The 27265-nt window shown below is 38.1% G+C and overlaps 2 protein-coding genes across 4 annotated transcripts; one reads left to right on the top strand and one right to left on the bottom strand.

Annotated features, from left to right (window-relative positions):
* The first annotated feature begins 1711 nt into the window (after positions 1 to 1711).
* Positions 1712 to 11331, top strand: gdi1 (GDP dissociation inhibitor 1). Its single transcript, XM_058410585.1, has 11 exons — positions 1712 to 1956; positions 3805 to 3912; positions 4088 to 4187; positions 4774 to 4908; positions 5035 to 5233; positions 6185 to 6316; positions 6734 to 6833; positions 7065 to 7236; positions 7924 to 8068; positions 9285 to 9339; positions 9432 to 11331. The coding sequence occupies exons 1-11, from the start codon at positions 1912 to 1914 to the stop codon at positions 9582 to 9584; spliced, it is 1344 nt and encodes a 447-aa protein (XP_058266568.1). The 5' UTR covers positions 1712 to 1911; the 3' UTR covers positions 9585 to 11331.
* An 89-nt stretch (positions 11332 to 11420) lies between these two features.
* On the bottom strand, positions 11421 to 26081 carry itih6 (inter-alpha-trypsin inhibitor heavy chain family member 6). Of its 3 annotated transcripts, XM_058410549.1 has the most exons (17): positions 25700 to 26081; positions 24051 to 24086; positions 22482 to 22636; positions 19856 to 19966; positions 18795 to 19042; positions 18331 to 18500; positions 18124 to 18240; positions 17848 to 18019; positions 17461 to 17738; positions 16109 to 17291; positions 14904 to 14930; positions 14595 to 14612; positions 14464 to 14517; positions 14211 to 14264; positions 13944 to 14057; positions 12728 to 13102; positions 11421 to 12085 (listed from the first exon to the last, which is right to left on the bottom strand). In XM_058410549.1, exons 1-17 carry the CDS (start codon positions 25808 to 25810, stop codon positions 11817 to 11819), a joined length of 3492 nt encoding a protein of 1163 aa, XP_058266532.1. In that variant the 5' UTR covers positions 25811 to 26081; the 3' UTR covers positions 11421 to 11816. The 3 variants fall into 3 exon arrangements, with proteins under 3 accessions (XP_058266532.1, XP_058266534.1, XP_058266533.1); XM_058410551.1 differs by lacking the exons at positions 24051 to 24086; positions 25700 to 26081 and having other exon boundaries at positions 19787 to 19966; positions 22482 to 22519; XM_058410550.1 differs by lacking the exons at positions 22482 to 22636; positions 24051 to 24086; positions 25700 to 26081 and adding an exon at positions 20816 to 21666 and having other exon boundaries at positions 19787 to 19966.
* Positions 26082 to 27265: the final 1184 nt, after the last annotated feature.

Raw genomic sequence — 27265 nt, 5'->3', positions numbered from 1 at the left:
TGTGGCCCTTGGAGGCCCCACATCGGGACACACAGGACACACAGGCCAGCCTTCGCTCCCCACGTGCATCAGTGAGCCTTGGGCACACATGACCCAGTCGCCGGTTCACCACTGTTCCTTCTTTTTATAGATAGTGACCACTGCAGACCAGGAACACCCCACAAGAGCTGCAGTTTTGGAGATGCTCTGATCCAGTCGTCTAACCATCACAATTCAGCCCTTGTCAGACTCACTCAAATCCTTATGCTTGCCCATTTTTCCTGCTTCTAACACATCAAGACAAAATGTTCACTTGCTGCCTAATATATCCCACCCACTAACAGGTGCCATGATGAGGAGATAATCAGTGTTATTCACTTCACCTGTCAGTGCTCATAAAGTTATGCCTGATCGGTGTACATTCACAGTATATGACTTAATTTTGGAATTGAGTTCACAGTTCAGTTTTACTTAGGAACTGTATTATTTGGGTTTACTATTTTTGAAACAGGACTGAACGCTTTCACTGGCAAAGTATTATGCAAGATGAATTCAGGTACACTGTATGGCCAAAAGTTTGTGGACACCTGACCATCAAACCCTTATGTTTTAAAAATCACATATATCCATTCCAGATCTAGCATCCAGATCAAAGACGTAGAAGAATCCTTTATTTATTGTGTATTTATTGTGTGTAATGTTGCACAGTAGAGTAACATTAGAGCACAGGGTCAGCCATTATATGGCGTCTCTAAGGCAGAGAGGATTAAGGGCCTTGTGAAAGGGGCAACTTGGAAGTACTGGCCCATTAACCAATGGCCTTTAATCATATCAGACAAGTAGGTCTGGCCTACCTGGGACCTGGGGTGTCCTATGTAACCTAGGTGTTCTAAATAAAGCAACTACAGAATGTAGATTATCAAAAAGTTCACTGGTTGTAAAAAAATTCATTCATTCATTCATTCATTCATTCATTTATTCATGCATTCATTTATCCATCTTCAGGAATGATCTGGAGCCAGATGAACACTGAACAATAGCAGGATATGATGCCAATCCATCGCAATGTGTGCATACACATTCACACGTTTGTTCACACCTAGACTTAATTTAGAGCCAATCTATCTACCAGCATGTTTTTGAATGCTGAGGAACAGATGTAATAACTTATTTCTTTTTTTTTGTGACAGTGTTTAACCATACAACCTATATCCAAATTTAGACTGAATTACTTAGTCAGGCAGCACAAGAACACAAGAGAATGATTAAGGCTATGAAATGTAGAATCTGTTGCATTTTATAGATTATTATAAAAATTGGTATTTATTGAATAAGTCATTGACACAGGATGGTGGCTATTATATGCAAATCGAAATATGACAAAAAGCAACAGGCTTGTGTGTTGTAATTTGCATAAATCATCAGTCACTTTCCTTTAGCAAAAGGAAGAGTTTTCCAGCAAGGCAGAAGGCGGAAGGATACACATCCCTTTTACGCCTTATTATGCGCGAGCCTGATGCACCCTGCCCAACTGTGGGTTGGCAAGAAATAAAAGTGCCAAAGTGTATCATCGCATAACATGTAATAATGCAATGTAAGCACTAGATTTAATACATGATCCAAAGTCATTCTTCATTCATAAATGTCGTGTGCTGCCAAAAAAAAAAAAGCGGAACTGCGGACTATATCCTGACGCGCATGTATCATAAACACACAAGTCGGTGCTTGGAGTCAGGGCCATCTTTGCTGGTGCTCTCCGGTCGCACTCTACAGTGATAAATACATTGTAACACGCGCACTGATCGCATCAAAGCATCAGTTTTACAGCTACTAAGACTGAATTAAGGAAGCTGCTGTCTTTGCTTTATTTTGACACCTTTTAAAAATTGTCGCAGAGAAATTAGTGGGAGTATAGCTACATTGTAATACAACATGGATGAGGAATATGATGTGATCGTCCTGGGCACCGGACTCACAGTGAGTAGCTTATACATACATATACTTCATAATGTCAAGGTTGTGCTTTTTCTCAGGACCTTACACATAAATTGTATGTGTATATGACACAAACATGTGTTAAGGTATGATTGTGTTCGCTGAGGAGAAAACATTTTTTTAATCGATGCTGCGCGATAATCAATAAGGCCTATTGCTGCTGACGCATCCTCAGGACCAGCGTTATTTTATTCCACACCAACATTCCGATAAATCCCGCCTCCTGTGTGATGATTGGATACCATTTCCAGGTTCCGGCACTCCGATTACCTAATATCAGCAGACCGTTTGTAAGAGTTGGTTATTAACCAATCGTAAGGCAGGAGGCGGGGCTTGTCTGGATACGGGTGGGGAAAAAATTAAAGCTCTATCATTGTAGGCGGTGGGCTTCGGTGATAAGGCGTGCCCCGGCGTTTCTTCACATACGTTTATTTTATACGCGTTTATATACTAGAATATATTAGGTTCGCTTATGTAATTTATTCCTATCTGTGCATTTATTAGAATTTGAGATGTTAAAATAAATGACGGATTCTCCTGTTCTCTGGGCATCAGGTGTCACGATTGTGCGTCAAAACAGACAAAATAAATATAAATGTTGGTTGCATGTGAATGCATGGGTTGCAATGACGTTATTGCATGTATTTATTTATCCTCTCCGTTAAAGCATGATTTCATCCCCGAGCTAGTGCACTCCATTCATCAAGGGAGCCATTTGGGATTCAGCCATTATGCACTTTTCCTCCTACCACTAAACAAAACGTTTAAATGAAATGCATTTAGAAAAGCACAACTCCTTTATTCAGCTGTATAAGCGATTATTATATAGATCAATAAATCCAAAAAACAAGCAAACAGACAAAAAAAAAAAAACAAAACAAGTTAATTCGTTGGTAGCCTCTGAACTCGGTGTCTAAAATGAAGATGCACAGGGTGGAGCTGCATCCCAGAATGCAATGCATGAATTAGAATGTAGGCCTTAGGCCTTTCACCTTGATAAGATAATGAATGAAATTAAAATGAATTACAGGTACTGATGGACAAAAAAAGGGTAATAAAAAATATCATGGGGTGTGTATTTATTAACTTTATATGTTATTTGTATAGTGCTTTTAACAATGCACATTTTCCTGTGAATTTTCCTGTAAAGTAGCTTTACAGAAATATATGCATTATGGACACAAATTTTAAATGAATTAATTTATCCCTATATTATTTATATAACAATGATATTAATTAAAATATATTAAAATATATTATGTAAATAATTCAACCACATTTGACAATCTTGCATGTGTACATGGAATAGAACATCATCATCAACAACAACAACAATAATAATAATAATAACAATAATAATAATAATAATAATAATAATAATAATTATTATTATTATTATTATTACATTTTATTTGTAAAGCACTTTTAATAATAGATTGCAAATCTACAGAAATATATACATTCAGGATATAAAGTTGCTAATAAGCAAGCCAGAGATGACAAAGAGGTGGCAGAGGTGGCAAGGAAAAACACCCTGAGATGATATTAGGAAGAAATCTTGAGGGGAATCAGGCTCAAAATTGTGCAGTTATGTAACCAGGAAATGTATTTGATTGAATCTATAACTAGGTTTGTGGCAATCACAGTCCTGAAGCTATCCTAGTAATTGTAGTTCTAAACTATTGTAGCAAATCTGTACGGATCAGTTCCAGGCCAAATTTATCTTAATGGTTTCTTTAAGCGGTATACACAGTAAGCTGTACCACTGACAGTAAATAACCTGTGTATTACAGTGTTAATAACAATATTTCTACTAATCATTTTCTGTAGGAATGCATTCTCTCTGGGATCATGTCAGTCAATGGAAAGAAAGTTTTGCACATGGACCGGAACCCATATTATGGAGGTGAAAGTTCCTCCATCACCCCTCTGGAGGAGGTGAGGATACACATTTGCCATTTGCTCTGCCTACTAATTGATCTGTCTGTTGTTTTCATTTGAGCTAATCATACATTTTAAATGCTAAAAAAGCACTATTTAATATAGTATTCCTGTTGGCACAAAGTGGATTGTTTATTTATTTACTTATTTATTTTAAATTTACCTCTCACAGCTTTACAAGCGATTTGAGCTTCCGGATGGCCCTCCAGAGTCAATGGGCCGGGGACGAGACTGGAACGTTGACCTCATCCCTAAATTTCTCATGGCCAATGGTAACAAAGCAGCAATATTTAACTGAATATTACTATTTAACTCATACATTAGTAATATTTACATCACAGCGCTGTTGATTTCTTGAATCTGATTGATCAAAAGGTTTAGATTAACTTCTTATAATAACAGCTTTAACACATGTTTAATAATAATGCAGTCCTTCCAATATGTTATTGTTTCTATAGCAACGGCATACACTGGGACGTTTATGGTGGAAGCTTGCATAATATAAAATTAATCATAAACCAGAATACATGATAATTAACAAACACAAACTTGTAATTTTTGATTAGGTAAAAAGGTTTCTTCTGTCAGCACTTCCCCAGCTATAAATGGATGAAAAATTATGTTGTGTCAGTCATAAATATAAATTCAATTAAAATTTTGAATCTTTGTCGAATTGCTATGATGTAATCCTTAACTTCAGGATGGTAACAGTAACTCAGCTCCACACGTTCTTGATTATTTTCCTATAACAGCATACCCTGTTGTTTTAGTCCTTACACAATTCATAATTTGACTTCTGTATGTTCAGATTTGCTGAAACAGTACTGAAATGTGTCTGGTTTGGTCTGATATCTACAGGGCAGTTAGTTAAGATGCTGTTGTACACTGAGGTGACCAGATATTTGGACTTCAAAGTGGTGGAAGGAAGCTTTGTATATAAAGGGGGCAAGATCTACAAAGTCCCCTCGACAGAGACTGAAGCACTGGCATCCAGTAGGTTTAATTCTACACACTGTCTCTGAAGTGTTCACTGGATTTAATGTTACATTATGTTATGTAGAAACCCCTACTTAAACTCCGGCACCAATGCCACACTCTTCTGCCGTCCGCTTTCTCCAGATCTAATGGGAATGTTTGAGAAGAGACGTTTCCGGAAATTCCTGGTCTTTGTGGCCAACTTTGATGAGAATGACCCGAAGACTTTTGAGGGCGTTGATCCCAAGCAGACCACAATGGGAGAGGTGTATAAGAAGTTTGACCTGGGCCAGGATGTTATTGATTTCACCGGACATGCCTTGGCTCTCTACAGAACAGACGAGTATGAACTGGTTTTAGGATTGTTATTATTATTATTATTATTATTATTACTCATCCTTATTAATCATATTAATCATTATTTCAGAGTTGTTGAAAATAAATAAGAATAACGGGAACAAAAATATTTGGGAATTAAGATAATTTTATCTGGGTTATTTACAGCACTTGGCACATTAACCAAAACAACGTACATTTATTTCATTTATATAACAGCAGTTCATGGTTAAAAGCCTTGATCTTGGGCCCAGCAGTGGCAGCTTGATGGTCCTGGGAACTGAACTCACAACCTAATGATATAGTTGTCCAACAGCTTAACCACTGTATAGTTTACTGATGTTGAGGTTTAGCCATTTAGGCATTCACCACATGGCAGAGAGGTGAAACCTACACCTTTCTTCTTTCAAGGGTGAAACAGTGGTCAAACCAAGCAGGAATAAAATTAGCCCTCCAGCAAAGAACAGAAAAGGGAGAGGATTTAGAATGAGTATTTGAGTCATTTGACTGAGTAAAATTGAAACACTTATAATTAAAGTTTTCTTTTTGTCTGGCTTGAAGGAGAACCTCACTGCCGACGTCCATCAGACCATGTGATTGGCCGTTGGTTTACTGAAAGAAACTTAGATGTAATAAGAATAAATAATTGTGTTTTGCCTAGGCAATGAATGATTTCAAGGTAATATGTTATTATTATTATGGTTTTGCTGTGCTGTTGGGCATAAAAGTCTCACATTTTTATATTGGTAGTGGTAGTTTGTTTATAGTTTAGAAAATGGACAGTTAGTTTAATATTTTTGCAAATTTCTTGTCATAGTTTGCTGCAGGTAAATGAATTTATACTTATATAATTGTCTTTAAAACAAAGTACATCAGAAAACTGAGTACTTGATTTAGTTTTTATACATCAAATATGTCTTGAAAAGCAGGATTTTCTTTTGGCTTTTCTCTTGAACAGTTACCTCGAGCAGCCATGCCTGGAGACTATTAATCGTATCAAGTTGTACAGCGAATCGTTGGCCCGTTATGGGAAGAGCCCTTACCTGTACCCGCTGTACGGCTTAGGGGAACTGCCACAGGGCTTTGCCAGGTGAGTACAGCACACCTCCATCACCACCACATTTTATTCATCGACATGGTTCATGAGTTTAGTAAATTTTCCACCACACACAAAAAACACTTCCTTAGACATGAGGAAGTAACCTGAAGAGGAACCAGGCTCAAAAAGGAACCTCTGCTGTGTGACACAAGTTAGAGGGATTAAAAATAATTACTCTTCTCCATGTCATCTACAACGAAGACAGTACTTCAAATAAGAAATGATAGTGTTAGTATTGAAACGATGTTCAGTGTGAGTCCTAGATTGTGCACACGCCAGCAGCACTTCTTGGGTACAAATCTATAGTATCTGTTTCATTTCATTACACAGTCTTGTGGTTCCCAGCAGGGTTTCTGTGTATTTCGTTCATGCCATGTGAGCATTGTGTTATTCTGTGTTTGTTAACAGGCTAAGTGCTATTTATGGAGGAACCTACATGCTTAACAAGCCGGTGGATGAGATTGTCATGGAGGACGGCCATGTCATTGGAGTAAAATCTGAAGGAGAGGTAATCTATCGATTTCCATTCACTTAGTACCTTATTGCTGAATAAAATATATTTTCTGGACAAGTGTAAAACACTTGATAGCATTTAAAGTAAGAGGTGAGGCACCCAAACATATGCTTTTCTACATTTTCAGAAAAAGCTGTTCACTGGAAGGGAAAGGACACAGCATGTGTTTTTGCCTTTTGCCATCTTTATCTAGGTGAAATAAAATCTCCTGTCTTTTCTTATCAGATCGCACGATGCAAGCAGCTGATCTGTGACCCCAGTTACATCCCGGACCGCGTGCGCAAAGCAGGCCAGGTGATTCGGGTCATCTGCATCCTCAGCCATCCCATAAAGAACACTAACGATGCAAACTCGTGTCAGATCATCATCCCGCAGAACCAAGTTAACCGCAAGTCAGGTCAGTGCTGAACACACGGGTTGCTCCACCTCTTTGTGTGTATGGATGCATTTAAATGTTTTATTTTACCTTCATTTCTTTGCTAAAGAAAAAAGATTTGTTGTCATGTTTATAGCAAAATGTAATGCAGTATTACGTTTTAAATTCCATAAAAAGATGCTGGGGATAGTGATGCCATATTTTAGCCTTACACCAAAGTGCTGCTGTATTCTGGATTCTGATTGGTCAGAGGGTGCTGGTTAATGTGCTTGTTTCTATTGTAACAGCGCATTCAAAGGGACAAGTACGTACTTCTAATCATATACAGATAAACACATGTTACATATAAGAGTGGAAAGCATCTCCTTACTGATATGGTGGAGGCTTTTGTGAGGGGAACATTTATGTATATGGAATCTCCAGTGTCAGCACTTTGTAATGGTCAGTAATCAAGAAGAATCCTTCATACAGGATTGCTGGATAATTATAATATAAAAATACACCTGAGCTACAGTATATCAACATAGCACAAGATAATGCACAGTGTACATGCCACAGAGATTATACCTTACATTCTCTGTATAGTAATTACACAGTATCACCACTAGAGGGCGAGATTACTTCATCGTGCCTGTCCTAGCTTAATTAAAATGAGTATTTTGAGTATTATCTACTGTGACAGAATGCACCTTTGTGTTTTGGGCACAGATATCTATGTGTGCATGATCTCCTATGCCCATAATGTGGCGGCCCAGGGCAAGTACATCGCCATTGTGAGCACCACTGTGGAAACCGCCGAGCCTGAAGCTGAAATTGAGCCTGCACTTGAGCTGCTGGAGCCAATTGACCAAAAGTACGTCTCCTGCATACTCACTATTTCTTTTGTACACTTACGGGCTTTAATTTCCACAAAGAATAAAGAGTTTGGGATTGTTTTTTTTTATGTCACATCTCTTTCATTGTGTTTGGTCATTAAAAATGATATAGAAAATTATAGAAATACAGTAAACCATAGGCCAAAAATGGAATTTGTGCCTGTTCTGGGATGCCTGTGTTCAACATTTCTTTATCCTAATACATTTCACAGTGGTAATTAATGGCTCATATGAAAGGGTGACATTCAGTGCTTTAATAATCTGCAGTTTGCCCTTATATATATAGATTTATAAATGGTGATATCAAACAGTTTCTTCAAGTGCTTCTTCCAATTCTCCACAAGTGCTTCTTTATAAGCATCCTAAATCTGAAGGCATTATCTTCAAACACTAAAATCCCGTGTTAGAGGTAAAAGCTCTCCAAATGGCACTATGACCACTGTGTGCCATACTGAGTAAGATGACTAAATATTGTACAGTTCTACCTGGGATGTTAATCATATCTTTGTCCAGTGGATCCATGTTATATACATGACCCAGCATGACAAAGTAGTCTACTTGGTTATCAGATCAACTCTCAATGTATTTCAGTGCTTGTGTAATCCTTGTATAACCCTTATTTTGCTTAATAATGGCTGCAAAGTATGCCAGTGGTCATGCTGGTGAAACAGATGTGTAAAAGAGAAGTTGTTAAAAGGACTTCCTAAACTGCTGTGGAAAATGCTTCTGTTCATCACAGAAAAATGAGAAGAAAAAGTGTAAATACAGTTCAGTAAATATTTTTGAAAGAGAGAGAGAGAGAGAGAGAGAGAGAGAGAGAGACAGAACACATTCACATAACTTTCATTATTCTATTTGTTTTATTTTATTACTATTAATGTAATTATGCATTCTGAAATATAATAATAAATTAAATGCAGATTATAATTTTTCACTGCTGGTAGTACTACTAATTGGTATAAATAATATTTCCCTTAATATTTTATGTGTAAATTATTTTAGAACTACATCTCTCTATCTATCTATCTATCTATCTATCTATCTATCTATCTATCTATCTATCTATCTATCTATCTATCTATCTATATATATATAGTATTGTTAACAAAGCTTTTACAACTGTTATAGTAATATTTAATATTAATGTTGTTGTTGCTGTTGTTGTTTATCTGTTTATCTGTTTTTATCCTGTAGGTTCGTGGCTATCAGTGACATGTACGAACCGACAGATGATGGGTCAGAAAGCCAGGTGAGTGCTCATGTCTTTATATTTTCAAATCCTTACCCGAGTAAATAAATGGCCAGTGAAAGCAGTAGATAAGCCTTTTTTATGTCTTGCAGATTTTTGCGTCACGGTCTTATGATGCCACCACTCATTTCGAGACAACCTGCAATGACATCAAGGACATCTACAAGCGCATGACCGGCAGCGACTTCGACTTCGAGAACATGAAGCGCAAACAGAACGACGTCTTCGGGGAGGAAGAGCAGTGAGGGAGGGAGACGAGATGGAGAGGAGGAGAAGGCAGTAGATGAGGACAGCTGTGAGAGGGATGGATTCGAGGGGTTTGGGATTGATTAGTAGATGATCTGTAGCTGGTATCAGTTAATCAGGATTGTAGCAAACACACCAGGTTGCGGATGTTGTTCAGCTGTCCTACGTTTTCCTTCTACCTGCCTTACTCCTTGCTTCCTCCTTGCTCTCTCGACTCCTTTTTTTCTTTTCCAAATTCTGTACATTTTAGCACACAGGCACAACGCTCTTACGCTCACGTTCCCCCGGCTCATCCTTCACAAAGCAGTCTTACATTTTTTTCGTGAACATGGTATGCGTCATTTCCGAGCTTCTTTCTTGTCGAAGTGAAACATATCCAAGCCTTATTTATTTGGTAGTTGTTTTGGTTTATGAATGATGCCTTTCACAGCAGCCCTTGTGTCTTTACAAGCTCCATTAACACTAGGAACAAGACGATATCTTGTGAAATCACTGTAGACTCTGTAAGACAAGTACTTTTAGTTCTCGGACCATTTTAAAAAGACGATTGTTAACCGAACACACAGAGAGAATCACTTTTAAAAGCCTTCTGCTCACTGAACGTGTGTGTTATTGACAAGGTTGTACCCCGATGAATTTGCACATCCGCATTATGAAACGGCATCCAAATGTCATAACAAAAGGACGCTGACCTCAATGATCTCAACAAAGATTTAGCCTTTAATGTATATTATCAGTACGCATGCATGCATCTTTCATTCAACACCCTTGAACCTAAAGCCTCTACAAACACGCTCGACTTATTTAGCGGTTGGACAAAGGATAGGTATGAGACCACATATGCAGTACGGAATTGGGAGTTTAAAAGCCATTAACGTAATATTTCCGTTGCCGGAGTAGAAGCCGTGTTCAGGATCTACAACAGCAGCAGTTTGTATAGGAATCATGGTAATGTGAATCTTACCTTTAATATAAATATCGTGCCCCGTTGTACTTTGACACTTGTATATCTTCTAGGTGTTCTGGTTTGTTCAACTAGGCTGGACCCTGGTCTAAGAACTTGGAGTTGTGTGTGTTCTCTTCTTTCTTCATGTTGATTTTCATAGGAATTGTGCTGGAGTGGTTTTTCCCATCACGCTTCTTGGGCCACAGCAATGATTTATACTTCAAAATTAAACACTGTATAAACACTTAACGTTATGTTAGCATTTTTTAAATTACACAAGGAACAGGACTTTCAGACTTTTGCTTGTGTTATTTATAAATGACCAAATCCCACTGAGGGTTCATTACAGCTTGTTATTCTTGTGTTATTTTTGTTGGGGTGGGCATCTCGTCTTACAGTGATGCTGTTTGAATACTATGCTACTACAAGCACACACACTGGTACAATTTCATCTTCTTTCCTTCATGTGTCTTATTAACTGACCAACAACAACAACAAAAAAAAAAAAAAACTAACACTGGAAACTGGATCAAATAGCATTCATCTTACTGGTGAACGTAGCTCTTATTGAAATTGACCTACTATCTTTAATATTTGTTTGTTGAACTCTAGTAGCTGTTGAAATATCATTTTGCACTTTATTTATTTTCCTGTATGTGTTTCATGGAACTAAACACTTAACACTGGCATATGAACGTGAAACAAGTTGATGACTAAGATGTGACTTTATCACAAGTGTTTGAGCAGTCTTGTGCAATGAATGGAAAACGAATTCAAATGTGAATAAAATGCTGAAAATACATCTGCCTTTGGTTTCTTTCAGCAAATAAAACTGGGGTTGAGTGCCGCTCTTCCAAAAATACACATTTAATGGATTATTTTGTACACATACAGTATACATTTCTACAAAAAACTATCATCATTACATAAAAATCCTTGCCTTGAAACGTAATCTATATATTTTTATCATTTCCTGAAACAAAATCAATATCGGTAATACAGTTCTTAGTGACTTTGATATGAGTATTGATTGGTGAACTGTAGCTTCTCATCTTGAGTGCATTCTGATTTGACTCCTGAATTCTTCAGCCTTTAAGCAACTCGTCATATTTTCTATACAGATATCCAAACTTTTCACAGTCTCACCTTTCCATGCTTGTACACTCTCTATGCTTAAATGTTAAATGAGAGTAAATATGCCACTGTTGCACTGCAGTGTCCAGTATTCTTATATGGCCCTGCTTTGAATCAGTAGACATGAGCTTGAAATGTAGCCACAGGGTATTTAAAAATCATTGACCACATAGCTTTGGTAAGGCTTCTCCAGGAGCCGCTCCACTTCCACCTTGGGCACCACCCAGCACTGGGCCAAGTGGCGCTTATTTAATGTGTCCTTCAAAGCCTTATCCTGTAATGTGACTGGAATTTGTTCGTCTCCTTTCTTGAGTAATCCCAAGGCCAGAGTGCTGTTGTTGCTGAGCTGTCCATGGTGGAACACTGCACTGTGTCTGTCTGTTATTCTCATCACCTCGATGGTGCTGTGCTGGAACTGGCCTAGATAAGGAAAAGGAAGAGGAAGCTCAGGTTCAGAGCTGCACGTGCATGCATGATATCCATTTAATAAAGCTTCTTTCCATTGTAGACCTACAGTATTCCAACCAGTTGCTAATACGATATTGACTATTCCACATAATACTACATTTTCATGCTAGTTTTTTATTTAAATTGAGGTCTATGTCACTGTGCAAGTGCTTGATCCTTGGCAGGGTCATGGTGACGACAGATACTATGCAGGTTGAACTAGTCAGGAGGTGGGAATATATTCTGGATGACACCTTGTGCACACCCACACACACACACACACACACTCAATCACACTTTCATTTACATCTGGGAACAAATAAATATAACCAATTTACTTAGATGTTTTAGGGAGGCAGGAGGGAACCAGAGAACCTAGAGGAACCCCATATGACTGTGGGCAGAATGTGTATAAACAGACAGTAAACCGAGCTCAGGATCAAACCAAAAACCTCAAGCTGGAAAGCAGCAGCACTAAATTATGGTGAGTTCATTACTCAACCCTCACTGCTCAGCTATATGCTTGGATTGGATGGATTCTGTCTCATTTGTAGTTCTGCTGAGTGAATAAATGATATTTACACCATAAGTAAAAGAAAGTTTTGTGCTACATACCGAGTAGACCTTGTGTTAAAGAAGACAACCCCTCGCCTTCGGTTATGTAGAATCCTAGATGCTCCATCTGGAAATAAGTGGGGTGACTATATCGATGGATCAAAATCAGGAACACTACGCCTTTTCCAAGGTCAATCCAACAGCCCTGGTGTCCATCTAGCACAATCTTCAAGCCTGGGAGTGTCACAGATCCCTTCTCTCTGGTAGACAGAATTTCATGCCCTTCTCCCTTCACTACCACCGAGTCTATTGTGAAGGTGATCCTGATGCCTCCTTTTGAAATTCTGATGATTATCTTGTTGAAGAAGGTGCGAGTGCGTTCCTCGACTCCAATCTTAGGAGGTGCCAACATCAAATGGCCATTCACTGTAATGCCTGCCGGGCGGAATGAATAAAACATCCCTTTCACTAATAATTAATATGAAATAATTTGTAAAATATATACTTGTTTTTCTGCAGTCACATCAGGATCAGGTTGACCTGAGATTAAAAAGATCAAAGATTTGGTGCATATACCTTAGAACTTAAGAATATTTATTTTCATGAAAATATTTAATCTGTATTATTATAACATAAAGTAGTGGCCAGGGCAAATGAAAAGTTGTGAACAGCATATAAACCTTGCAGCCAACTTGCATCTACTGTAAAAGCTGCTGCTATATTTAGTTTAATTGAATTGTATTTATATAGTGCTTATAACAATAGACATTTTTGCAAAACAACTTTACAGGAATATAAAAATTAAGAATAAAAAGGTTTATTGTAATGTCATCCATTGCACCATCCCCTCCTCGCCAGCAGAAGGAGCCATCGCACCACTTGGTTCACTTCCGGTTTTACAGACTTTTATACCACACCATGCCATGCATACTTCGCAAAGTATTGTCAGTTTATCTGAGTACCAAGCCTTGTTCCATCCTAGATCATTCATTGAACCAGGAGTTCCCCAGCAACCATCCTGGATGGTTCCTCATGTTTCAGATTATATGCTCCTGTTTACTAAATACTCTGCATATGGGTTCTACACCTCCTATTTCGGCCTCTGCCTTATATTTATCAATTAAATTTAGATTTGTCACTAATGAGCAAGCCAGAGGCAACGGTGGTGAGGAAAAAAATCCCTGAGACAGTATGGGGAAGAAACCTCAAGAGGAACCAGATGGACAACAGATAGTATAGTAATAAAAATAATAAAAACAATCACTGTTATATTTACCTCTGATTGGGTCCTCCAGAAGACGCAACACATCATTGGCCTCACCATCAACAGTAAAACACAGAGTTTCATGTGCCTTTGGGAGCATGACAACAAAATGGGGGTCTCCATCCACTTTGAAAACCACAACAAAACGAACATAAAAAGGACAGGAGTGACAATATAACTATAATCCTCAAAACTGTCTTATAATCCATCCAACTATGTCTGTTTATTCAACACAAACATGTTTTATCATCATAATACAGTGAAAAATTAGACCCTTACCTGAAGAGGGGAAGATTCCCTCAGGACTTATAATATCTGTGTCGTCTGGCGAGGCTGGAAAAGAGGAGAAAATATAAACTGGAAATGAAATATTCGTGTTTTAAAAGACTGCATGATACACAATGTACTATGAAAAAAGAATTGAAATATATAGAAACAGCAGTATACGAAAAAGATCTTGATATAAATGACTGTGAAATAATATATTGCTTGAGGCAATTATATTGTTCATGCAGTGTGCATTCAAACTTACAAGAATCGTAATGGACGATGTAGTCTGTGTCATACTCATATGAGACGTCATACTCTACAGAATGGATTAAACTGGTATTAATTTAATCTTGCCAGGGGAAAAAAAAATTCTGTATCAATCAAGTTGCATACCTTTGACATCATCAGCATCTGTACAAGTGATAAAGAATATTGTATAGTTTTTATATGTTCGATGCATGTGTTATCAACAAAAATAAAACCTTTGCACAACTTGCTGGTCTGGTAAAACACTGCCAACCACTTATTCACTCGCTCAGCCTATTACCTACAGTGAAGTCAATGATGTCAATTTAAACATGTATTCCAGAAACAAAAAACATCTATATAGGATTGCAATACCATATGCTAAAGATAAATCACTGTAATAAATACAAGTTTGCAGTCTAGAATAACACAAAGGACCAAACATGTTTTCTTTACCTTTTGTCAAGATGGCAGTAGAAACATCTGTTAGACAGAGAAGAGAAGGTGCAACAATAAAAAGTAAGTAAAATGGGTTTGGGATTGTTAGGAATGGGTATTTCTAATACCATATTAGCACAAAAGATGCATAAATATATTTGCATTTTTACTATGAGGTGAAAGAAAAAGTCTCAATCATTTATTGAGTGCCCAAATGAATTTGCTCATTCAAATGAATCATGCACATGTCTAATGATTGGTGCTTGGATTTTCTTGTTCATGTTAACTGTTCAGTTTTATTTGTATAGCACTTTCACTAAAAGTAACAACAGAGCTATCTAAAATTTCTAAATTTTCTTCATAACTTATCATTTTTGCAAATTTGAAAGCTCTGATTTGACTGCTATATGTAAGCAGACAATGCACAAAGCCTTTCTAGGAACAGCTCATTGCCCTTCAGCTCCAGAGTTATATTTGCAGGTGTCAAACATTGGAACGGCAAAAAGCAGTAATAATGGCCCATTGTGACAAGTTTCACTCTGCTCCATGGTTGCCAGGGTCACATTATTTTATACCCAAATGGGCTAGTTTAAAAATGGCCAAGTTTATTCATTTCTTTCTTCTTTCACTGTTCCTGTTAGGGGTCACCACAACAGATCATTGAACCACATATTTGATTTGGTACAGGTTTTACACCACATGCCTTTCCTGATACAACCCCCTTTTTAAACAAGCTTGAATCTGGCACTAAGAATGCACAGAATTGTGCAACTTCCCCTGGCAGGGCTGGCTCCCTGTTCTGGGCTGCGGCAGCGAGAATGCAGGATCCCAGCCACTAAACCATCAGGGAAACAGGGCTAACTCTAATTAAATTTCAAAAACAAAGACAAAGTATAAGCATAAACAACATGTCTATGAAGTACAGAAACATTTCGATTCTAAAATATATCTTTAAGCAGGATTAAGCAGTGGAAAAGAAGATTATGGTTATTAATGAATAACATCCATAAATGAGAAGTGTGTACACCACAGTGAATGTATTTCTCATGCAAAGGCTAAGAAATAAAAGAAAAGTGTGCCTCATATTCCCAGTGTTTTTGATGCTTGCCAAAGACTAGCAGATCAGTAACCTATGTAGCTTATTTTGTTTGGATTTCAACTACCAAACATTGCAGATGCATATGAAGCCATTTCTAGAATGTCAAAGCAATTTTAGAACTTACCTAATATACCAGTAGCTTCCCACTCATTGGGTGCATCTGTCATGCCTGGCATAGGGGCAAAGGAGGCAGCTCCAAGAGTGGAGATCCTAATTTCCTGATCAGGATCTTCAGGTGAAGCATTTGATGAAGGGACCTCTTGAACATCTGGCTGCACTGCAGGAACATTAGGTGTGCCAAAAGTGTCTGTGTCAGATAAGAATGTGGGTTTATCTAGAGGCAGGACTTGATGCTTTTCTGAGCTGGGTGATGTTATGGTTTCAGCAATGCTGGGTGCTGCTGAGCTCTTGAGTGGTTGAGAAGCTGCACTAGTGGAATTGAGTGGGAGGACAGTGTGAGCATTAGTTCTCATGGTGCTGGTGGGAACTATTGGAGCTTTGCTCAAAAGAGGTGCAGAGGTGGTCTTGGATATGTTGTGTGGTAAATTTGTGCTCTTCTTGTTTGATGATGCTGCCACATGTTTGTCTGGATGTCCAGGAAGAGGCACGTCTGGTCGAAGAGGTTTGGTGAGAGAAGGTCTGTTGGGCTTTAAAGGTTTGCCAGACTTTTTGTTCAAACCCTCGTCAGTAGAATTGATTTTAGAGGTACTTGATGTTTGTGTCCGTGTGGTCGTCATGCTTGCTGTAGTGGTAGTGACAAGCTTGGGTGTAGTCATGGTTGTAGAGACAGTGGTTGAATGTGGCTCATCAATATCAGGTTTAACCACCACCAAAGAGGTGACCGGAGTGACGAAATTATATTTCAGTGAAAGGTTGGTGGCCTTCTCTGCTAGCAACCGTTGTGCTAATGGATCTGAACTGTTGAGTTTAGCCATCAAAAGCTCCTTGATAGTGTAATAGGCCCAGAGGCGATGCACAAAGTTGGAGATGCCTTGCAGTTCCCTGGTACAACCCGGTGATGCTGAAGTCTCATTTACTTCAACCTTGGCTAGTAAAAACTCGCTCTTTACCTTTAGCTTCTGTTTTGAGCCACTAGCTGTCAGAGAAACTTTCAGATCTTGTATGTCTGGCTTAATCTTCCCTGTAACTACCAGCTCAGAGCCTTGGAAGTAGTTAGGGAAAAGGGCCTGTGTGACATCATAAGCTTGGTCATCAAGGTAAGAAAGCTGGATATCTGACAGCAGTGGACTTGCTACCTCATCATAGAAACCCTTTAACTGGAGGGCAGCATCAGCATCCTCATAAACCTGAGGGAAGAATAAGAACAATCTGTTAAATTTCACTGGTCATTTACCAGTAATCTGCTTTTAATCTTAACGACTAATGGTGTACCTGTGCTCTCTTGTCCCTTAACATTCAGAAATATACAATCAAGTGCCTGTGTGTCAATAAGAACAAAACTTTATGGCTGCGTACCATCCGTGCTATCCCACGGTTCTCCAAAGCCAGCCGTTTCAGTAACGGAAAATCTGCATCGTCTCCGAATGCCAGGGCAAACAGAGAAACTGAACCCAGCGCACTCTGAGCATTATGCAGAATGACCTCTTGTGCAGTCACTCCAATTGTCGCCTCTCCATCGGTCAGAAAGATGATCATGGGAACTCTTCGTGGTGAAGACAACTGGCTGTCCGAAGACTTAGAGGAGGAGTTGATCAGCTGTGCTGCTGAGAGAAGAGCTGCATTGATGTTTGTCCCTAGAGAGAAAAATGCAGGAAGAAAAAGATGTTATTTAATGGTCTTTATATTTAAGTCAAATATGACTTCATGAAGATGTCATTTGAAGGGACACTGATAGACACCTACAGCCATCTGCAACAATTTTCTTGACAAAATCCCTTGCATCCTGTATGTTCTGCTTTGTGGATGGCACGGTGCAACCTTTCTTCCAGATCTGCACTTTGTCTGAAAACGTGATAAGATTGAAGTAGTCGCCTTCACGTAGTTCACCCAGGATCGTAGATATTGCTGCCTTAGTCTGGATCAAGAAAAAACATGTTGACAAGATGCCTAGTTACTGGCTAGGAATTATGTACAGTCAATAACTTTTTCAAAATTGATAAGATGACATCTTTATGACACCTGTTTGATCTTTGTGCCGATCATGGAACCACTTATGTCAATGACAAAGATGATTTCTTTAGAAACTACTGGCAAGCCCCGGGGGGAAAAGTAATGAACAAAGTAACCATTGTGCACCTGAAAAAGGAAGCAAATGAACCAAATGTGAAAACCTCTTACAGGCGCAACACCAAGAATCACTCTGTGTGTATATGATAGTGTCATAACCTGGATGTCTCCCATGAGATCTCTTTGCTCTACATCATACTGGAGGACAAAGTCTGCATTGATGCCTTTGGGGGAGACGGTCCTCTGCTGTTGCAGGCTGGGGTTGTAATGAATGTGAGCACAGTGTAGGTTCTGCTGCACCTGAGTGGAGGGGGGCACTTCGGCCTCAGCTGCAAGCATATGCAAACAGTTTAGGAGCTTCAACATACTGAAATCATTTAGGCATATTAAAGGAACTGCCTTGATAAAAGGATAAGAAAATAAAGACTCAAAGGCTCCTTGATCTCAATTAGATGTTACTAAGAACTAGATCTTCTTAAAGGAATCTTCTAAAAGAAACCACAGCAAACTAGGAGTACACAGTACACAATTTAACAAAAAGCCAACCTTAAGATACAGTATTGTATCTAGGAGTTTCAGCTCCAAACTATTTTGATCATAGACAAGTCTACTTTAATTTGCACCTTGGTCAGTGTTGGTGAGCAGGCGACTGGTCCTGAGCGGTAACACTTTCATGAAGCTGATTCCAGTCTGTTCTGCTATACTAACATCCACAGAGAGATTCTGCACAGGCTGCCCAGGCCTGAGACCCAAAGCCAGCTCATAGCATCCCAGCCGTCGTGTCAGTAGCTCTTCATACATCAGGGAAAAGTGCATGAGGACTCCAGGAGGCACACTGACAGCCACCCGAAACTTCTCAATCTCCCGCTCCCTTTGAACCAATGGAACAGAATACTAAAACGATAAAGCTTGAACAATTCAACACTTTTAATACAGTCCCATTCGTAAATGATGCGATATATACATACATAAACACATACTGCTCTGCAAAATGTTTCAATAAGAAAACACTTTTGGACGGTGGTGTGCTTTAAACCAGGAGTGTCAAACTCATTTTAGGTAAGGGGCCACATAACACTTCATCTAATTTCAAGTGGGGTTGGAAAAAATAATGATATTAATAACAATAATAATAATAATAATAATAATAATAATAATAATAATAATAATAATAATAATAATAATTATTATTATTATTATTATTATTATTATTATTATTATAATAATAATTTCCATTGTTGATTGCATAAGTATACACCCCCATTGCTATGAAACATATTCATTAACTAACTAATTAACAAATTAACTAAATTAGATTTACATATTACAAGATTTACATATCATTAGCACATTTTGCAGTAGATGACTTTTTGTCTCTGGGTTTATTGCTATATTTTGGCCCCTTGAAATAACAGAGACAATTATTGAAATCTTTAAATTCAGTTACAGTTCACAGGTTGAATGTAGTTTAGAACGCTAGATAAATTTACTTTGAGGGCCAGATTAAACCTTTTTGACTGGTTCTCTTTCTGTGGGTTGTATGTTTGACACCCCTGTTTTACCTTTTACAGAAATTAAAAGATATATGGCCTAGAGCAAGTGGATGTCTGCTCACTCAGTCAATGCCAAAAGAAACATGGCGTAATCCCAGGAGAGGAGGTATCAAATACACTTTTGGACTGACTTGGTGGCAACAAGTCCTGTTGTTTTCCCGTGTTTCTTGGCATCATCGTAGATCTTCCTGGCAGCAGCTCTCTCCTTCACTTCGGCCACATGGACTTTACTGTTAGATGTGCTGCGGAGTTATTTACAAGAAAGAAAAAAACAAATAAAGTATAGTTCAAACTTTTGAAAATTTGAACTTTGAACCCAGTATTATTTGGATTATTTATATTTGGCATATTAGCAATCAATATATTAGCCTGTATACACATAATCCTTAGTAACTGCCTGGTCAGGGCTGGTTTATTTTAGCCTATAAATTTATTTATATTTTCAGAATTAGAACCAACTATATTGGTTAAAATATATAATGCAGATAGGTACAAACAATGAGCAAACAGGATGTAAAAAAAAAAACTCTCTAGTTGAGACCAATTATGTACTGGAATGATGTAGCAGAGGTTGAGGAACTCTCAGCCAGAATTTACAACCCATGCTGAAGCTGCTGGCATTTCTAACTCTGTTTTTTAGTTTGTATTAAAGTCGTACTGTTTTGGCCACCATGCCTACTCCAGGTTTAAAATCTTGACACTGATATTTAGAGCACTACTCAGATACAAACCTTATACTACAATTCCCCCATAAACTTTCTTTCATTTACATTTTTGTCATTTGGCAGACACCCTTATTCAGAGAGACTTACATTTTATCTCACTTTTAAACAACTGTGTAATTGAAGGTTAAGGTCCTTGCTTAGGGGCCCAGCAGTGGCAGCCTGGTGGACCTGGAATTTGAATTCACAACCTTCCGATCAGTAATCCAACACCTTAACCACTAAGCTACCACATCCCTCAATTCTTTCCATCCTTAAGTATATTCCAGTTAAACAAGCTGTGTATCCTGTTAAAGGTGTTGCAAGAAACCTAAATATAAAGCTGACCTCTTCAGCTAAACATATTTGAATAAAAATCATCAAACTCACCAAAATAAACAGGCAGTATTGAAACTGGGCTAGTCTCAGTCAGAGTAATGTTGAAAGGGGAGTTAGTGGAAAACAGAAGCAACAGTATGTGTGCTGTGTGAGCCAGCGAGAGATCTGGAATAACTGTTTATGGCAATGAACACAGAGCTCTCAGTTAGAACCCACATAACGTCAGTTTTTTAAAGACAAGCGATGTATAGTTTTGTGTGTGAACCTTTGTGTGCAAATACAGGCGTGTCTGATTCATATTTGATGCCTCATCCAGTGCTTTATAGCTGGAACCAATCCTGGGCACAAGTGTGTAGGTGTATTGTACTCGGTGCGTGTGTACTGAATGTATTTGTGCACACGTAATGATATGTGAGGGTGTATTCCTTGGCCTTGTGCCTTCATAAACTCCAGTGGGCAAGAGGAGGAGGAGAAACATAGCTAGCTCATGTCATTTTCTCTGTTAGCTTTCTGACTCTTTGCTACAAAGCCCACTATTCATCTGGCCTGAAGGTTCTCCATTTGTAAACCACTTCCACCCCCAAACTCAGTTCCTGGCTGCTTGAGCAACCAGCCTGCCATTTTCTTATTTGCGGGCATCCAGTTTACTCTGCGGATTCTTTTTAAAGGAAAAGTGGTTTTCAGGCCTCTTAGTCATACACAAACGTGTCTTCTTTTCCCTGGCGGTGCTTAGACAGAACTTCTCTGAAGTTTTATTTTGGAATTATAGCTCTTTCTAGCTTTAGGGTAATTTTTAAACCTTTCATTTCTCTCACAGTGTATTTCTTGTGCAGTCTTTAAATACCATGTTATGCAGAATGAGCCTGGTTAGCTTGACTATGGTTTTTCCATTTTATCAGTAACTATTTGCTAGTTTTCCATAAATAAACCTTAGCTAAACTATATTTTATCTGTTGGCATCTAATTCTAAACACGGTAGAGCCATTTTGAGTATGTTAGAAAATAATATATAACTTATGTACTAAAACCACTGTGCTGTTAAATTGTTAAATGTAAATTTATAAATTAAATGAATAATTTAAATGAATAAAGTATCTATCTATCTATCTATCTATCTATCTATCTATCTATCTATCTATCTATCTATCTATCTATCTATCTATCTATCTATCTATCTATCTATCTATCTAATTCTTGAATCAGGTGTAGATTATTTTTGTGCAGCTACCAATCTGACAATAGTGACAGCTGTTGTCTAAATCACAGGTTTATATCAATGCTTTCAATCTAATAGGTTAACAGCTGGAGGCATGGATGCTTGGTGCTTAGCACGTTTGCCTCGCACCTTCAGGGTTGGGGTTCTGATTGTGTGGAGTTTGCATGTTCTTCCCATGATTTTAGAGGTTTCCTCTGGGTACTCCAGTTTCCTCCCACAGTCGAAACATGTGTGTGGTAGGCTGATTGGCATCTCTAATGTGTCAGTATTGGTGTGTGAGTGTGTGTGCGATTGAGCTATGTGATCAAGGGTGTCCCCCACATCAAGTCCCATGGAAAACGCTACAGAAAATGGATGGATGCATGTTAACAGCTCTTACACAGGGACTTGTAAGACTTTCACATTTAAAACGTTTATTCCTTTCTTTGCTTTTTAGTTCCTAGGTCTTTTACTTTTAAAATGTGTACTGAACAAAAATCAGTAGTACCATTTATGACTCACATGGTAAAGTTGGAGATGAAGGCTGAGGGAGGAAGGTCTACCTCGAATGCTGCCTCTTTGGTGAAATGGAGCTGGTTCCACACTGTACTCTCTACTGTGGTGTGAGCATAGCGGGAGATGACAGTGCATCGCACATGGTAATCTGTGATCTTCAGCTGAGGATATCATAGATATCAAAGTTTAGGAAAGGGAGCACATAATATTGAAACTGTGCAGAACACTGAGTCACCAGCAGTGGAGCTGAGAAACCCTGCTATAAATTGTAGGATATATTTGTGCAATTTGTATCTGTGTAGATCATTTATTCCTGTCATGAGATTTAATGGCAGCTCATAGATCTTTGTGTGTTTGTGTGTGCGTGTGTGTGTTAGTGCTTGGCCCTTGTTCAGACCACACTGGTCTGGCTTTGGATGCCACGGTACCTGTAAAAATATTCGGAAAACCTTCCGTCCTATGTGATATGCTATTATATTATATTATATTATATTATATTATATTATATTATATTATATTATATTATATTATATTATATTATATTATATTATATTATATTATACGCTATGATATTTTTATATTTTAGTCTTGAAATGTTCATTTAGTTGCATTTGGAAACTCAGGTAAGATCATTATCTGAGCTCATCTAGCCACAGGATATGAACCTGATTGGCTTCCTGTACTTCTGGTTTCAGTAACACAATGATTTTTCAGAGCAAGATGTAGTCATTGGAGTGGAATGTCAAGGCATCCAGTCTTTAAAGCTATCTAAAGTTCTGACCAAAGCATTTTTAAGGCTAAATGAGATATCCTTGCCAGCGGGGTTTAGAAGAATTTCTGTGTCTGGTTGTCTGCAATATCAGTTATATGGCCACTTTGGGGAAGTAGGTGGTACTTGGAGATATTTGGTTGGAAAATAAACAAAGCCAAATATTTAGGAAATGCTATAAATCTGACTTTTGCATTGAGAGCAAAATATGTGAAGACTTTGAAATGGAATAAGTATAGTTGAAATTCATGAAGTCTTCATGACACAGTTAAGACAGTAAAAAAAAGCCATAACTTCTCTCAATTCCCTAATAAGGCACTTTATACCAATCATTCTAACAAAACAGCAGTTTTGAGTGAACATGCTCGTGACATCAGCTGTGTGTGTGTAAATGTTTTAACTAATAGTGAGAGGAACAGATGGGAATTTGCAAGAAGTTAACTAGTAAGAAGGTGAAGAATTAGATGTGAACTTTCTCCTAAATTTCAGATATTTCAGAACTAATGAATCAACTCATGAATTCAGAATTTATGGCAGATTCATGAGTAAGAAGTGACACAGTTGAGAAAATCGAACATAAAACTAATTTGTGTTTGGAAAAAGATTTTACAATTCCATATAAAATTTTTCTTAGCCCAAAATCCTTGGCAGGACTAACCAGTGGGCATATTATTAAAATGTTTATTATTATTTTCACTAGCACCAGTATTATTGGTCCACAGTGGAAAACAGTGGCAGATTGTCCTTACAATTTCATAAGAAAAAAATTATATAATATTGCATTTATTATAAAATCCAGTACTTACTGCAGGTTTAGCTGTGTTGCTCTGACGCCTTAATCTCTAGAAAAGAATAAATACCACAGAATTTCAAATAGAGTTAGAGATGACTGATTTTAATAACTTTCATTATTAATATCAGATTGCTGTACTAAGAAAATTAGAGATTGCAGCCAAGCATGCATGACAAAAACCCATTCTTTGAAAGTTTATGCCACATAGACACTAATTATATAGTGCTGCCTTTTTGTTTAGGCTGGTGTTTGGCAGAAGTATGAATTACCTGACTCTAAAACAAGCATAACCAATGATAGTTTGACTACAAGCTGAAGTGTGCATTTTTCTTTTACGATAAAAATCTTTTTATTTAAGTAATCAACCTCAGGAGACCATAACGTACTAAATTACTATTTAAATGTAGCACAGTACTGGAAAAAATGTGCTAAGAGACCCAGGAACTATTAGAAAACACCCCCATATGCTACTGCTCACTTTGCTCCATCGCACTGACGCCAGCGTGTGAGACGTGGTCGGGACTCGACGTCGTATTAAAATAGACTGAATCAAAGCCATTCATAAAAGAGGTGCAAATGGAGGTAAATATCAGTACCGTACACAGACGACTCTTAGATGTTAATTTTGCACACAAACGATTACTGTGTTGGTGTATTACCATACATCCTGTGGAGATGCAGGGCATACAACATAAACAGTGAAATGGGGGAAACAGTCAGTGCCTTTGCCTGTGTTTGCTCACATAAATAAAATAAAGTCACTCAGGTCCTACGTCATTTCCTTGAGATGCAAGTGCAAACAAACAGCTCTCATAGGCTTACTATTCTTTCAGTGTACACTTTTATTTAGAAATTATATGCACTATAATATATGACATGTTTATGTGTTTTTGAAAGAGACTCAAAGTGTGCTACATCTGGGCTAATCTAGGCACTGGTGGCTTTTTTGGTAGATTGATGTGAATGTCATATTAACTTTTGTAGTTACATGATTGACTTGGCAGAAGTTCTCTGTGTATCTCTGTGACTAATCTTTGTCTGTTTTAGCGAGAATCACATGTCAACACAAGGATAGGAACATGTGCCAGTTTAACTCTTTTGGGGACATTTGACAGACCCTGAAAGAAAAAGTAGCACAGGATTAATTAGTTGCATGTCAATTGAAGGCTCTCACCAAGATATTTTCAGCTGTAGCTCTTGCTGTTCTGTCTACATTCTAAACACATAAGGTTCCTGGAAGGTAGACTTTCTTTAAATCACACCTAGGAAACTTCTTGCAAATGTGTATTACAAAAAACCTAATATCACATAGATCTCCTGTGTTTCACCCCTCTCAGAGAAAGTGCACAACCCAGAACTCAAGTTTTTGTTGTTGTTTTATATAATTTGTCCTAAAACCCTACAACATATGTATTCCTATCAGAGAGGGTTCCCAGAGCCTTGACTCTAGAGGAATTAAGTAAATAAGATACATCTTGAAGATCATTTTCACTATAAATGAAAATTCTGCTTAACTAAATGGCTTTACATTAAAAACAACTGCCAAATAAATGAATGGAAAAGGAAACACACAGATTCAAACACAAATCATGTCTCTTTAGACTCATCACTTGATACATAAAATCACTTCTCTCTCACACACACACACACACACACGCTCACCGTGAAAACGGCGCCTCGTGCGTCTGTACGCGTTCTGATCTCCGCTGCCCCTCCAACACACACCACGATCATGAGCAGCCTCACCAGCATCCCATACACGTTTACGAACATTTTTAATCAATCTAATGTCTCTGTTTAGCCTCCGTCAGCTTTATGCAACCCACGCATGAAGCATTTTGTGATGTAGAAGTATCTGTGCGTTTTCTTGCTTTCAAAGCGTAAATCCTTCCCTCCCGTACTTCCAGAAGTCATCCAGGTCTGTGCGCAAGAGAAAGCAGGACCGTCGCGGAGACTCGTACCTGTGGGAAGGCTACATATAGAGGGCTAGAGGGGGTGTTTATTGGCTCAAGTTCAAGTGCAGCTCTCTGCTGGAAATTTCGCGCAGTCCTGCCATCGTTTGGAGGCCCCAAGTATCCTCATACCGTTAACCCGTGAATGTCCGCTTTGTGTGTGCATGTGTGTGTGTGTGAGTGTGTTCATGATATCTGCAACTTTTGTTCATTGATTACAGTTACGACCACTGAGATCTTTCTTCTAATAAGAGATATTAAACCATTTTTAAATTAGGTAAACCATCTTGCCATTAAATAAGCCCAAATCCCCCAGCTACATTTCTGAATAAAGTGTTGACTAGCTACATGTGAAGAAGTTTCTATTATATTCGAAAGAATCTTAGCCTATTGTCAAAACCTGTGACATGTTTAAGACGTATTAACATTAACTTTTACATTTTACATCACTTTTACATATTTACATGATCTATAAGACAGTGCTGTCGCACAGCGTAAACTTGTCACCTTACAGCCCCAGAATCCCAAGTTTTATCCTGAGTTTTGCATGTTCCCATAAACCCCTTCCACCCTTCTGTGGCTATGTGTCAGTGTGTGTGCAGCATGCCATCCGAGTGTTCTTGGGGCAGGCCCTGGAGATGCTGGAGCTACCTGATCAGGATGAAGCAGTTTTAAATGACATCAAATTAGCCACCAACATATTCTACTATGAACAACACATTCTAAGTAAATTTCCTCACATATTAAGTTACTGTGCTAAGTAACATTCTACCATTTGTTTCTCACAGAAATAACAACAATAGCAGGGTTTCATGTACAACTTTGTATGCAGACTTTACTAAAAAAATTCAATATGAACAGATAAAGTAAAACCTTTCTATACTATACTACACTATACTACACTATACTATACTATACTATACTATACTATACTATACTATACTATACTATACTAATTAGTAGTCATACTTACTAGTACTTTTCTACTTGACCTTTCTTTAGACGGTACCAGAGTTTATTTACACGACTTTGACCACCTCTGATCATTTTAGTGAAATTTACTGGAAACACTTGAAATAGAAATGTGTGCAAGCTGTGGTCAGATTGTTGAGGTTATGAACTGTGTATATGACTGATGAGCATTTTTTGGTTGCTGTCCGAGGTCCTGATATCTTACTCAAAATCTCTCTCTCTCTCTCTCTCTCACACACACACACACACACACACATGCACACACAAAACCTCAAATTCACTTTCTTTCACTCTCACGCTTTCT

This window comes from Hemibagrus wyckioides, linkage group LG15 (genome assembly GCF_019097595.1).
Source record: "Hemibagrus wyckioides isolate EC202008001 linkage group LG15, SWU_Hwy_1.0, whole genome shotgun sequence".
Taxonomy (NCBI): domain Eukaryota; kingdom Metazoa; phylum Chordata; class Actinopteri; order Siluriformes; family Bagridae; genus Hemibagrus; species Hemibagrus wyckioides.
Note: the sequence above shows the minus strand (reverse complement) of the source record. Positions and strands in the feature narration are given on the sequence as shown.